Here is a 12,122-nt window from a genome sequence, read left to right on the forward strand (position 1 = left end):
CTATGACCATGGAATCTAATTAATACATAAACCATAGGAAGTATTTTAAATATTAGTTTTTCTGTTCTTCATATAATTTGCAAAGACTTCACTAGCAATATTTGCATAGCTGGAATCTCTTGATACTACCAAGAAATCTCTCTTTCTTAAATACCTGTCCAGCCAGTAAATTATTTTTCAAAGCATCTTTCCTAAGAGCACACAGGAATGTTCAAAGGGGATTGAGAAGGCAGGTGGAGGAGGGGCTAGTGGAGTTAGTTTCCAATTCGAAAAGCACATTTAAGTCATGACTGTACCGATGTGATTGGTTTCTGGATGAGGCATTTGAGTTTTTCAGCTAACACAGAGCTGAAGGTGTGAGACTATTATTTTCTTTGAGGTGATGTCTGCCTCTGCTGTCGCTGGATGGTACCTAAATGTACCTGGAATCCTTCAGAGGAGCCAGGTTGGGGTTACCTGGACAGGTAGACAGGCAGCCTGGAGAAATTGGAGGGTGGACGTCACTGTAGCCAGAACTAGGTTTGAAAAGGAACATCCCCCTGACCCCAAGGAAGGTCTGGAAATTTACCAGGAAGCAGAAACCCCCAGTACCTGGATCTGCTGTTGGCTGTGAGCCCCAACCTTGAAGTGCAAAGGTGAAGGTCTGATCCCTCTGCATAGTCCATGGCCCCTCAGGGGTGGGGCTGGGATGGCGAGGTGAGTGTGGGGGGAGCTGTACTCAGCCTCATGGCAGGAGAAACTTTCACACTGCCTTGTAGACAAGGATTGCCATGGATTCCCCACGTTCTGGGTACTGGTTGCTCTGTGTGTGGACTGCTGAGAGCAAGCTCTGGACTAGCCATGGTAACCCAGAACTTGTTGGATGGGGAGAACAGATATGTACCACAGGACGCCTCTCAGAGAAGCCTGGGGCCCTGTCCCTGCCCCAGCTGGATGAAGCAGTGCCCCACTAAGTGTTCCAATGTCTCCTGTTTTACCACACTCTTCTGACATCATTTAACCTACTGGGCAAAGTTCCTGCAAACCTGTTTTTCCTCTCTCCTTTTCCCTTTTCCTTTCTCCCTCCCCCTGAGTTAACTCGGGTGGGCATACAATTACATCTAAGGATTTAGGTAAAGTGATTCCTTTGTATTCTGTCAAAGAGATTTGTGTATTACTTTTAATATGAATAATCTAAATCCCAATTTCATGTGAATTTAAGATATAGTTACCAGAGCTAATAATAAACTAGGGGAAAGGGGAAAAAGGGCATTGAATACTTAGAAAATATCTGGGTGATTTGCTAGGCTTTAAGGCAAAGGAAGAAATTACATAGTACAAATTTTAAAGAAAGAGTTGATATTTATAGTATTAGTAGGATTTTAATTAGTATTTTACTAGGAGAATTTATGTGTTAAAATTTCATAGAGAAAAATTTGGAGAGACTATTAATCATTTTGGGGCTGTATATGAATAAGGGCAATGTATTTTCTTTTACTTCCTTTATGTTGTGTTTTACTTGAATTTTATTTTGACAAGTGGAAATGTCTTTTTAAAAAGAATTCAAAACCAATCAGAGCACTTGCCTAGCATTTGAAAAGTGGTGATTCTATCCCCAACAAACAAAGTGAAGGTAACATGTTGAAGGAAAGCAATACAATATGCAAGCTTTACTTTGCCAAGAGCTCTTTAGATTGAGAAGATACCTTAACACTTACTCCAAAGATAAATACCTCAGACCAAAGAATTTACCCAGAAGGAAAGCAAAAGAAATATTTGCAGAAAAAAGTTGAATTGTTTTAGCATGGAAATAAAAGTTAATATAAGATGCAACATCTGCCTGTTATATTATTAAGGTTTCATTGAGCCTACCTAAACCTAACAAATGCATTGCAAAACCAGTGTTTTTAAATAAAACCAATGGAAATCCTAATTGATACAACTTCTTTGGGAAGCTATCTAACAATAGCTAAGAGGTATGTCTTAGGTACTTCTAATTCTGTGACTCTAACTTAGGAAATGAAATTTAGACAAAAATATCCAATATAATTATTTAATTGCAAAGCAAATACCTAAATGTAAAGAAATTCTATGTGCTGTCTATTTACCTTAATGGTAGATATATGCCACTGTTAGATGATCAGACAGAAGATATTTAGAGCTCAGAATACAATGCTGAAATAATATTAAAAAAAACAGCACTTGAAATTTTGTTTGTGAGTTTAATTTTACTATGATAAATGAATAGAAAAGGGACTGGGAGAAATGTCATGATGAGAATAGTTGTGGGGCTGAATCTTGACTTTTCTTGTAATTTTCAATTTAAAAACATCTTTATGGGATTTTTACCTCACAGTTGGACTTTGTTCTACACTGTAAAGGATAAAAGAATACAGAGGGAAGGGATTGAGATGAGGATAAGGGGAGAGCAGATAATAGGGGGGGGGGAAGCATAGGTATAAAGTTTTTTGATAAAAAAAAATGGGAAGGCAGCTACTGTATGTAGCAGATCAGTAGGGGAGAATAATGATTATTTAGTTTTTCATTAAATTCTTACAATTTCTTTCATGAAAGGAAAATTGCAGGAAGTTCTTACCTTCACAAAGTTTATACTTTTATGGGGCTAATAAAATAAATGAGCTAATTAGAAACTGTGTCAGATGGCCAAAAAGGAAGCAGGAAAGATTTCTCTGAAGTGGTGACATTTGATCCAGGACTTGAAGGATTATAAAGAAAAGAGCAGAGGCAAAAATGAACAAGAGAACAGACAAAGATGGGAAAAAATTATTATGTTGTAACTATAAAGAGAAAACCTGCAGACTAAAGATCAAGATAAAGAAACGAAGGGCAAAAGGCAACAAGATCTGAACCTTTTGCCTATTAGGTTATAATGACAGTTGTGAAGTTGCTTTAAGTATGATTGGAGCCCATTAAGCTTTACTGTTCTTCTAAACAGAAGCTAATAGCTTAAAAACAAACCCAAACAGGAGGAATAGTTTGATGAGAAAATATTTAGGCTGTTTATGTAAGAAAATGACCTCTCTCATTAAGTAAAAGCTCTATGTATGAAAGGGTGGCCAAGGGAATGTGTTTGTGACTAGACATGCCTTTGCTTTGATATGATGCATTCAGATAGGAGGCCTCAAACAATGTCCTTTTCTTTCTTATGTTACCACAAGGCCTAAATGTGGTCACAGGCCCTTGGACAGTCCATGTCCCCCCTAATGGAATAAGGATTTAGATTTCTCTGCCCTGTACTGTCATCACATATACCCACCCCATCACCTGTTGTCCACTGATGTCTGACATCCTAAGGTAGGAAGGAGACGTCTGTCATCCCCTGACCTAAGAGTTCCCTCATTGCATTTTCCTCTGTTCTAGAGGATAGTCAAATAGACAGATCATTTTGTCATATCACTTGATTAGGTTGTATTTTTTTATGCATGACTTGTATTTGCAGCAGACTCTAGTAGCTAATGTTAGTAATAGTAATTTTGGAAAAGGCCTTTTAGCAGGGAGTTTTTCAGTTAATAGCTATGATGATAAGCAAAATGTCCAAATGATCATTTTACTCTGTTACATAGCTTTAAAATAGCACCAAAAGCATTATGATACTGTGCCAGCATAATTATATGTTCCGTATTTACCAAAATATTGAGACTATATGTAAATAATGCCATCCCAGTTAGTTTTCAACTTATTCACAGGAATGATGGGTGTTTTAAGGCTGTTGGAGAGGACATTAGATTTTCATATGACAAATTAATGCTGGACAAGATAAATATTTTAATATTAACTGGAAAAGTTTTGCTGGGTTATAAACCGGAAGGATTTTCTCATCACCTGAAATACTAGTGTGTGAATCTGACAGTTCAAACCTGTCCAGTGGGCACTCATATCTTGAACTCTATTCCTTTCCTCTTATATACTATAGACAAAGTAATGCTTAAGTTACTTATACTGAGAATCTTGCTGTTGGAGAGGGGAAGTTCTAAGTAGTTAGAATTAAACCATAGTGCACTGCATTCTTCCTAAATTGATTTTTTTTTTTTTGGTCAGTCCGGGGCCTTGGACTCAGGGCCTGAGCACTGACCCTGGCTTCTTTTTTCTCAAGGCTAGCACTCTGCCACTTGAGCCACAGTGCCACTTCTTGCCATTTTCTATATATGTGGTGCTGAGGAATTGAACCCAGGGCTTCATGTACACAAGGCAAGCACTCTTGCCACTAGGCCATATTCCTAGCCATTCTTCCTAAATTGAAAGGGGAGTTAGAACATCTCTCTTACATCTCTCCAGGCCGGGTAGTTCCATCTCTGCTCAGCTATAAAGAGGCAGTCAAAATTCAATCCTTGCCTCGCATGCATTAAGATCTGGGTCTGATTCCTCAGCACCACATAAACAGCAAAAGCCGAAAGTGGCACTGTGGCTCAAGTGGTAGAATGCTAGCCTTGAGCAGAAAGAAGCCAGGGGCAGTGCTCAGGCCCTGAGTTCAAGCCCCAGGACTGGCAAAAATAAAATAAAAATGCAATGCATATCCTACAAAATTAAGACAAGTGAGGGAAGGGGTGTGTAGGACAGGGATGAATGAGCATGTTGAAAGGGGTTACATTGATCAAATGCATTTATTTATAAACTGCTTTGTTGAATGACAACTCCTATGTAAAAGTATTTAAAGATAATAAAATGAGATATATTTTAAAAAGAGGAGGCCTTAGAAAAAGGAGCATAACTCCCCTTTGGCAAAAAAGGACAATTTCCCTTTGTGCTGAGTATATTCTCACAATATTGCATGTAGTGCCCATATTTTATTAATATTTCTTTCTCTATTCTTTTCATTACCAGTAAGAGAAACAAAGCATGGTCCCCTGTCTGTAGTGTCAGTATATATGAAGCTGAGGGAGGACAATCACATGAGCTCAGCAGTTAGACATTAGGCTGGGCAACAGCCCCCATTGCAGAAAGAACAAGAGAAAAGAAAAGAAAAATAGAGTATTTGAAATAGAGTATCTGGCAACAAAAAATGTGTTGTTTTAGCATAGAGCACATTTTAGATATTCAAGCTAAATAAATTGTCTAAATAAATTGACTATGGTGTATTTCAAGCAAAACCAAAAATAAACAACAAAATGTCCAAAAGATTAAAAAAAAAAAGGCAAATGGTTGTTTTAAAATGTGTGGTTTTCCTTCAGATCCGCCAGTGCTAGTTGTCCTTGCTTCTTTTCTGTTCATATTCCAAAAAATGATAAGCTTGAATGGCTCTCTTTGTTCATTCAGAAGCCTGTAAGTGTGGAAAGGTTATGTATGCAGTGTCAGACCTGTCACACTCCCTACAAATTAAAATAAAACAACTCATGTTTGATAGGCTGGTATATAATTAAAGATGTTGGTTAAAAGTATCCAGATATCTAACATCTGGATAAGAGGAAGAGCTGCATATCAGACATTTACATTTAACCTTGGTTAATAAACAGATAGGTCTGAAAATATAGGAAAGAGATAATATGAAACCAACTTAATGAAAATAGTATCCAGTTCAAAACAACTACTATTTGCCAAGAAAAATATTTGACTTTTAAAATGCAAATTGTTAAAGTTTCTCTCTTGCTCCCTCTTTCTCTCTCCCTCTCTCCACTTCTGTACACCAGGGTGTGCTCATCCTCTGGTGTAAATATGGATGAAACTTTATTTCCTGGTTGATTAGGAATGTGCACATCCTTTGGTGGATGTGGGTGACAGATGTCTTGTGGGTAACAGATGTCTTGGCTTTTACAGACTAATTGGCAAAGAGGGAGAGAAAGGGAGCTAATTAAAGGGGTGGGAGGAGACACAAGAAAAGTGCAGTCTTCTTGTAGGGAAGGATCTAATAGACCTCCTTATTGTGGGTAATTGCCTCATTCTTCATCCTCATTTGCTATCTCTCTCTGTATGACTCAAGTATATTGTAATGAGAAAGGGTAAGATAAAGAATTAGAAGGCAGGACAGCCAGATTTATCCTGTCATGGAATAGTCTAGTATAATTGACTCAATTAAACATCAAGTTTTCAAAACCAAGTAGGAAAGCATAAGTCTAATCATTAATAGCAACTTACATTTTAATTGGTAGCACTAAGGTTTTATGTTGAGGGTGGCTGCTATAAATACTGTTTAATTGTATGCCAAATGTGACTTTCTAGTGGACTGGTGAGAAATGAAAAATGTTACTCTGAATCTGTCATGTTACTCACTCATGGTAGGAATTGTTCTACTTGTCAGTGTGATGGTAATACCAATTGACCTAGAATAAATGGAAACATTTGGCAGATGTTTGGACCCATTATCATTAACAAACGCTCAGTGTTTTCCATCATGCAAAATGTAAAGTCAGCTGTCATTTTCTATATCTATATTATTATTCTGGGTCTATATTATTCTTGTTGGTACATTTGGTTTAAAACTGTAGGAAATATTTATAATTTGTTAAACATAGGTTTAAATGAATCCTTGATAAGAAATATTATGTCATCATCTTTTGAAGGAGCCAGTGGTACTTAGAAGAAAGAGTATGAGTAGCTGGCTAGAAGCTTACTTAATGTAGAATTTAGATAAGCTGAAAAATGAGATTATTTGTTTTAGGTTAAAGGCAATATGATATTGCTTTTTACCTGGCCATCTGTAGATAATGCGTGTTCAAAAATAACTGTGTTAAAAAAAAAACTGTGTTTGAAATGTTACTAAAACAATACAGAGCAGAATATGAATTGTCAATTATTTATTATACACTAAATTTTTGTTACTCTATTAAGAAGAATTATACTTTGTTTTCAGTTTCTAGGAACTAGTGTGGTTAGTAAATGCTTTTTGAAGAATTTGCAGCTAAAGTGATATAGAAAAGATATTGCTCGTGTAGTCTAGAGACTTATATTAGGTTGATTAGTTGATATTTTTGAGCCTCATTTCATTATCTACAAAGTGGAGATAGTGACAACTGAGTCAGACAATTGCACCGGGTTTTTTATATGCCATGATGAATGCACATTAAATGAACATATTTAATTGTAGAGTTTATTATGGTATTTTATGAGTATAAAATTGGGTGTAATTTGAGTGATTAGCTATTTAAAGACTAGTTTTATTTGTAATGGTTCCATGAAAGTTTGGACACTCAGATAATTATAGGAGCACTTCTAATTTGACAAAAGGTTTACAAATAACATGAAAATATTACTTAGAATTTTACTATATAGAAATAACATAAAATATGAATAAATTACTTGTAATCTATAATTCTTCATACTGACAGATACACATAGAAATACTTCACCATTTTGTATGTGAAGTAATTTGGATTATTGTGTATGGGGGGGTGTATGGGGAATGTTGAGATATGATCAACTCAACTAATTAATTTAGCAAAATCTAAATTTTGCAAGTTGTAGATTCATTGAGTTCCATTATCAATGTAGTTAGTTTTACAGAATAGTTGAGTGCATTGTAGAACTTTGCCTCAAGGTCATGGTCTATGTTTGAATAACTGTCATTCTGAGATAAATTCCTTAGTGGAGGGGGGGCAGTATGGTGGCTCATTAATATCTTCAACATTACCACCACAATAATAATTATGTTAAAATGTCAGAGTTTGTAAAAACGAAGAGTACCAACTCTTTTTAAAGCTATACATTTCTACAGATAGTGCTTAGCATGCTCCTCTAAGTCAAAAGGAAAACAGGCGAGTGAGCAGAACACACTGGCTTGCTTGGTTGGTTGCACAGCTGCTGTTACCACTGTTGAATGTTCTGCAAGTGATGCTAGACAGCACCTCCTGTTGGCTGTGATGATGCTGTTGCTTAGCATTTCCTACAAGCTATTGATTCAGGAGTAAACTAAATGAGCTCATGAAGGATTTAGAGTACAATGTAGAGGAAAACACAATAAAAACCACAAAGATACTAGCAATAGTAAATGACTGTTGGGTAGCCTGTTTAAGAAAACATTAATTGTTGTTTATTTGAACCCTTCCTTCATTTCCCTTCAGGTTGAATTCCTATTTTCAACTACTGTAGAATCACATTGAATGACACCTCTTTTTTGTTTTTCTTTCTAAGCATTTTGCCTTCCTCTTTCCAGGACTGAAGTGTGTGTGCCTTTTGTGTGACTCCTCAAACTTCACCTGCCAAACAGAAGGAGCATGTTGGGCCTCAGTCATGCTAACCAATGGGAAGGAGCAGGTGATCAAATCTTGTGTGTCTCTCCCAGAGCTAAATGCCCAAGTCTTTTGTCATAGTTCCAACAATGTTACCAAAACTGAATGCTGCTTCACAGATTTTTGCAACAACATAACACTACATCTTCCAGCAGGTAAGGAGTTTATCTTTATTCATTCCAAATGTAATTTTACTCTTGAAAAACTATAAACATGGTAGAAATCAAACTATTTTACATTTCTTTGAATAGGAAAATCTGTTTTATAGTTTTTTCTCTTTTTTCTTTTAGGGCTGGTAAAATTCTCTAGAGTATAGTTGAGCTTGATTTTTCTTTCTTTTTACATTGCACATCAATGTCAAAACATTGACAGTAGCATGACAATGTGAAGAAATTTGTCCACATGAGTAGTATTTTTTGATGTGATTAATAAACCTAAAGTGAAATGTGTTTTGTGGATTTTAAATCTTTAAATAGCTGTACAAAAGAGTTTCCATTTAATGATGTGGTTTATGAATACAATGCATCTTAATCAGTGTTACCCCTTTCAACATTCTTACCTATCCCTCCTCTAAACACTCTTCTCTCTCTCTCACTCTTCTTAATTTTGTAGGATATGAATTGGATTCTTTTTTTTTTTTTCTGTTGGTCATGGGGCTTGTACTCAGGGCCTCAGTGCTGTCTCTGACCTCTTTTGCTCAAAGCTAGTGCTCTACCACTTTGAGCCACAGCACCACTTCCAATTTTTTGGTGGTTAATTGGAGATAAGAGTCTCATAGATTTTCCTGTTTGGGTTGGCCTCGAACCACAATCCTCAGATCTCAGCCTCCTAAATAGCTAGGGTTACAGGTGCACACCACTGGTGCCTAGCTACTTTGGATTCGTGACTGCATTCTCCTTTGCTTCTTTTCTTAATTTGTGTACCCCCTCTCCACTTGACACCACCCTTCCTCTTACAAGTACCCATTTCCTGGTGTTTATTGGTGGGCTTTGTCTTTCTAAGTAATTACACTACTTAGATTAACCTGGAATCTACCATATTTCTATTAATACATTTGTAGCCACTTGCATACCACCAATGTGTATACTTACAGATTTATAGGCTAATTCTAAATACCGTACTACAAGAGCAATCATGCAATCTTTGTCTCTCTGGGTCTGACCTACAACGTATGCCAAGAAAAAGAAAAAAGAAAAGAACAAGAAACAGGAAATAAATGAGTAAAAATTCTAATGTATAGTGATTAAAGTAGATATAAGATCTAGGCCTGGAATAAGTGTAGTGGACTGAGAATACTGTGGTGATGGAAATGCAGTATTGGCCTCCTGTTCATAAGTGTGCACCAAATCCACCCAATTTTCTTGATGTGGGGTCTTGCAGACTTTTTTTTCCCTAGGTTGACCTCAAAATTCCAATCCTTGTGATCTCAGTCTCCTGCTTATATCAGCTAGGCATGATCTAACATGCCTGATCTTTTCAGGATGTTTTCAGAAAATAAATATTTATTTTGTTTTCTTGTGGTGTTTGGAGACAAACCTATGGCCTTTTACCTGCTGAGCAAGCATTCTACTACTTAGCTACGTTTCCATTCCGTAGTACAGTGTCTATTAAAAATTGGGCTAGTTGTCTTCTAATTGAAGTATAAAAGTTTTGAGATATTTTGATGTCAATCTACTATTAGATATATTTGTTTTTATTATTTCTTTTTTACTATGCATTGCCATTTTGGGTTTATTTTTGAAGCCATTTTTCATAGAGACAGAGAGTAAACATTTGAAAGATTGATTTATTGTTATTATTATTATCTGTTTCAAGTCCTGAGAAATCTTTATCTACCCAAAGTTTATACATATTTTCTTTTAGAAGTTTTAACATTTCAGATTTTAAATATAAGTCTATGTTCAGTTTTAATAAAAGAACTTAGCAAATATCAGTGAGGTAAAGGTGAAACTTTACTTTGACACTTTTATTGAAAATAAAGTGTGTGTGTGTGTGTGTGTGTGTGTGTGTATGTCGGGTCTCTTTAGTTATTTAGCTGTTTTGTATGTCTTAGGTCACTTTTGAACTGTTCTGATTATTACAGCTTAATAGTAAGTATTGAAGTTAGGGTGTGTGACCACTGCGACATTGCTTCAAAAACATATTTAGTAATTATTGTATTTAATCATTATTTACATTTCACTTTAAATTATATAAATAGTTTGAATATTTCCACAAAACACATGCTGAAATTTTTATTAGATTAGTTGACTCTATAGATTAATTTGGAGGAAATGGGAATGTTAACAGTACTGATCCATGAGCATAATATGCTTCACACTTATTTGGTCTTTTAGTTACTTAGTAGTGATCTGTATTTATTGGGGAACAGGCCGTATACATATTTCATTGACATTTTCCTGCTTGTGGATGCTGCTTTATACAGTATTTTGACTACCTTAACTTCTAAATGTTAACTTCTACTATGTAAACAAAAATCAAATTTGTATATTGACCTTACATCCTAAACCACTGAAAAAAGAATTTATGTTATCCTAACAGTTTTTTCCCTTTTGGTGTGGATGAGTGTGTGTGTGTGTGTGTGTGTGTGTGTGTGTGTGTGTAGGTGTGTGTGTGTGAGAAAGAGAGAGAGAGAGAGAGAGAGAGGAAGAGTACACACAAGTGTACACATGGCCCAGTATAGGGTCTTGAAAACATCTTTCTTGATCAAGGCTGGCATTCTGCACTTGAGCATCACCTCCTGTTTGGCATTTTGCTACTATTGGAGATGGAGTCTCACAGACTATTCTGCTTGTGCTGGCTTTGAACTGCAATCTTTCAGGTCCTAGCCTTCTGTGTAATTAGGATTGCAGTCAAGAGCAACTGATGCATGGCTAGTTCTAGCAATTAAAAATATTTATTTGTTTGTTTTAATTTTCAAAGGGTTGTACAACAGGGCTACAATTGAACATGTCAATGTATGTGTCTACTGCATCTTGATCGGAGTCATCCCTTCCACCATCTTTGCCTTCTACCTCTTCCCCCTCAGGCCATATCAAGTTTCCCACTTCCTTTTTCATTCTAGCGCTTTCTATAAAAGGTTTCTTTGAAATTTTTTGTTTTGTTTTGTGCTGGTGCTGGGGCTTGAATTCAGGGCCTGAGCTCTGTCCCCAAGCCTCTCTGTGCTGAAGGCTAGCACTCTACCACTTGAGCCACAGCACCACTTCTGGCTTTTTCTGTTTATGTAGTACTGAGGAATTGAACCCAGGGCTTCATGCATTGCTAGGCAAGCATTCTGTCACTAAGCCACAAACATAGCCCTCTTTGAAATTTTTGACATACCCAATTATCTTTGAATTCAGGCATTCTTATGAACTATTGTAACATAATATAAATCATTATATTTAAACTGTTACAATACACATAAACACACACACACAAACACACACAATTTCTATTTCCTCAGTTTTTGCATTGCTCAGGACCTTCACTGTGATGTCTAATAGATTCCTTTCTGTCTTTATCATGGTAGTAAGAGGTATACATTCAATCTGTTACCAGTACTTATGATAGTCACTAAGGTTCATAAGTTCTTGTTATTAAACTGAAGAGATTTCCTTTTACTTATAATTTGGTGGGAGGTGTTTAAAAATCTTGAGCAAACATTATAGTTTTGAGCATTTTTATGACTTTTTGAGGTTATTTTTATGAGCTTATTTTTGTCACTTGTGAAATTTGAACTCAGGGCCTGGATGCTGTCCCTGAGTTTTGTTGCTCAACGATAGTAGTGGTCTACCACTTTGAGCCACTTCCAGTTTACTGGTGGTTAATTGGAGACAAAAGTCTCACTGGCTTTCCTACCCTGGCTGGCTCTGAACTGTGATCCTCATAAATCAGCCTCCTGAGTAGGTAGGCTTATGGGTGTAAGCCACCAGGTTTTCTTTAAATAGATTTTTTTAGGTACACTGAGATAATATATCAATT

The 12,122-nt window shown here is 36.3% G+C and overlaps 1 protein-coding gene across 2 annotated transcripts in view; it reads left to right on the forward strand.

The window, feature by feature from the left end:
- Acvr1c (activin A receptor type 1C) overlaps nt 1-12,122 on the forward strand; it is a 77,801-nt gene that overhangs the window by 23,904 nt on the left and 41,775 nt on the right. For both annotated transcript variants that reach the window (XM_048345440.1, XM_048345439.1), the window contains exon 2: nt 8,084-8,314. In XM_048345440.1, coding sequence (XP_048201397.1) covers nt 8,084-8,314 — 231 coding nt within the window. The remainder of the gene's footprint in view (nt 1-8,083; nt 8,315-12,122) is intronic.

The sequence above is a fragment of the Perognathus longimembris genome, chromosome 4 (assembly GCF_023159225.1).
Source record: "Perognathus longimembris pacificus isolate PPM17 chromosome 4, ASM2315922v1, whole genome shotgun sequence".
NCBI classification, from domain to species: domain Eukaryota; kingdom Metazoa; phylum Chordata; class Mammalia; order Rodentia; family Heteromyidae; genus Perognathus; species Perognathus longimembris.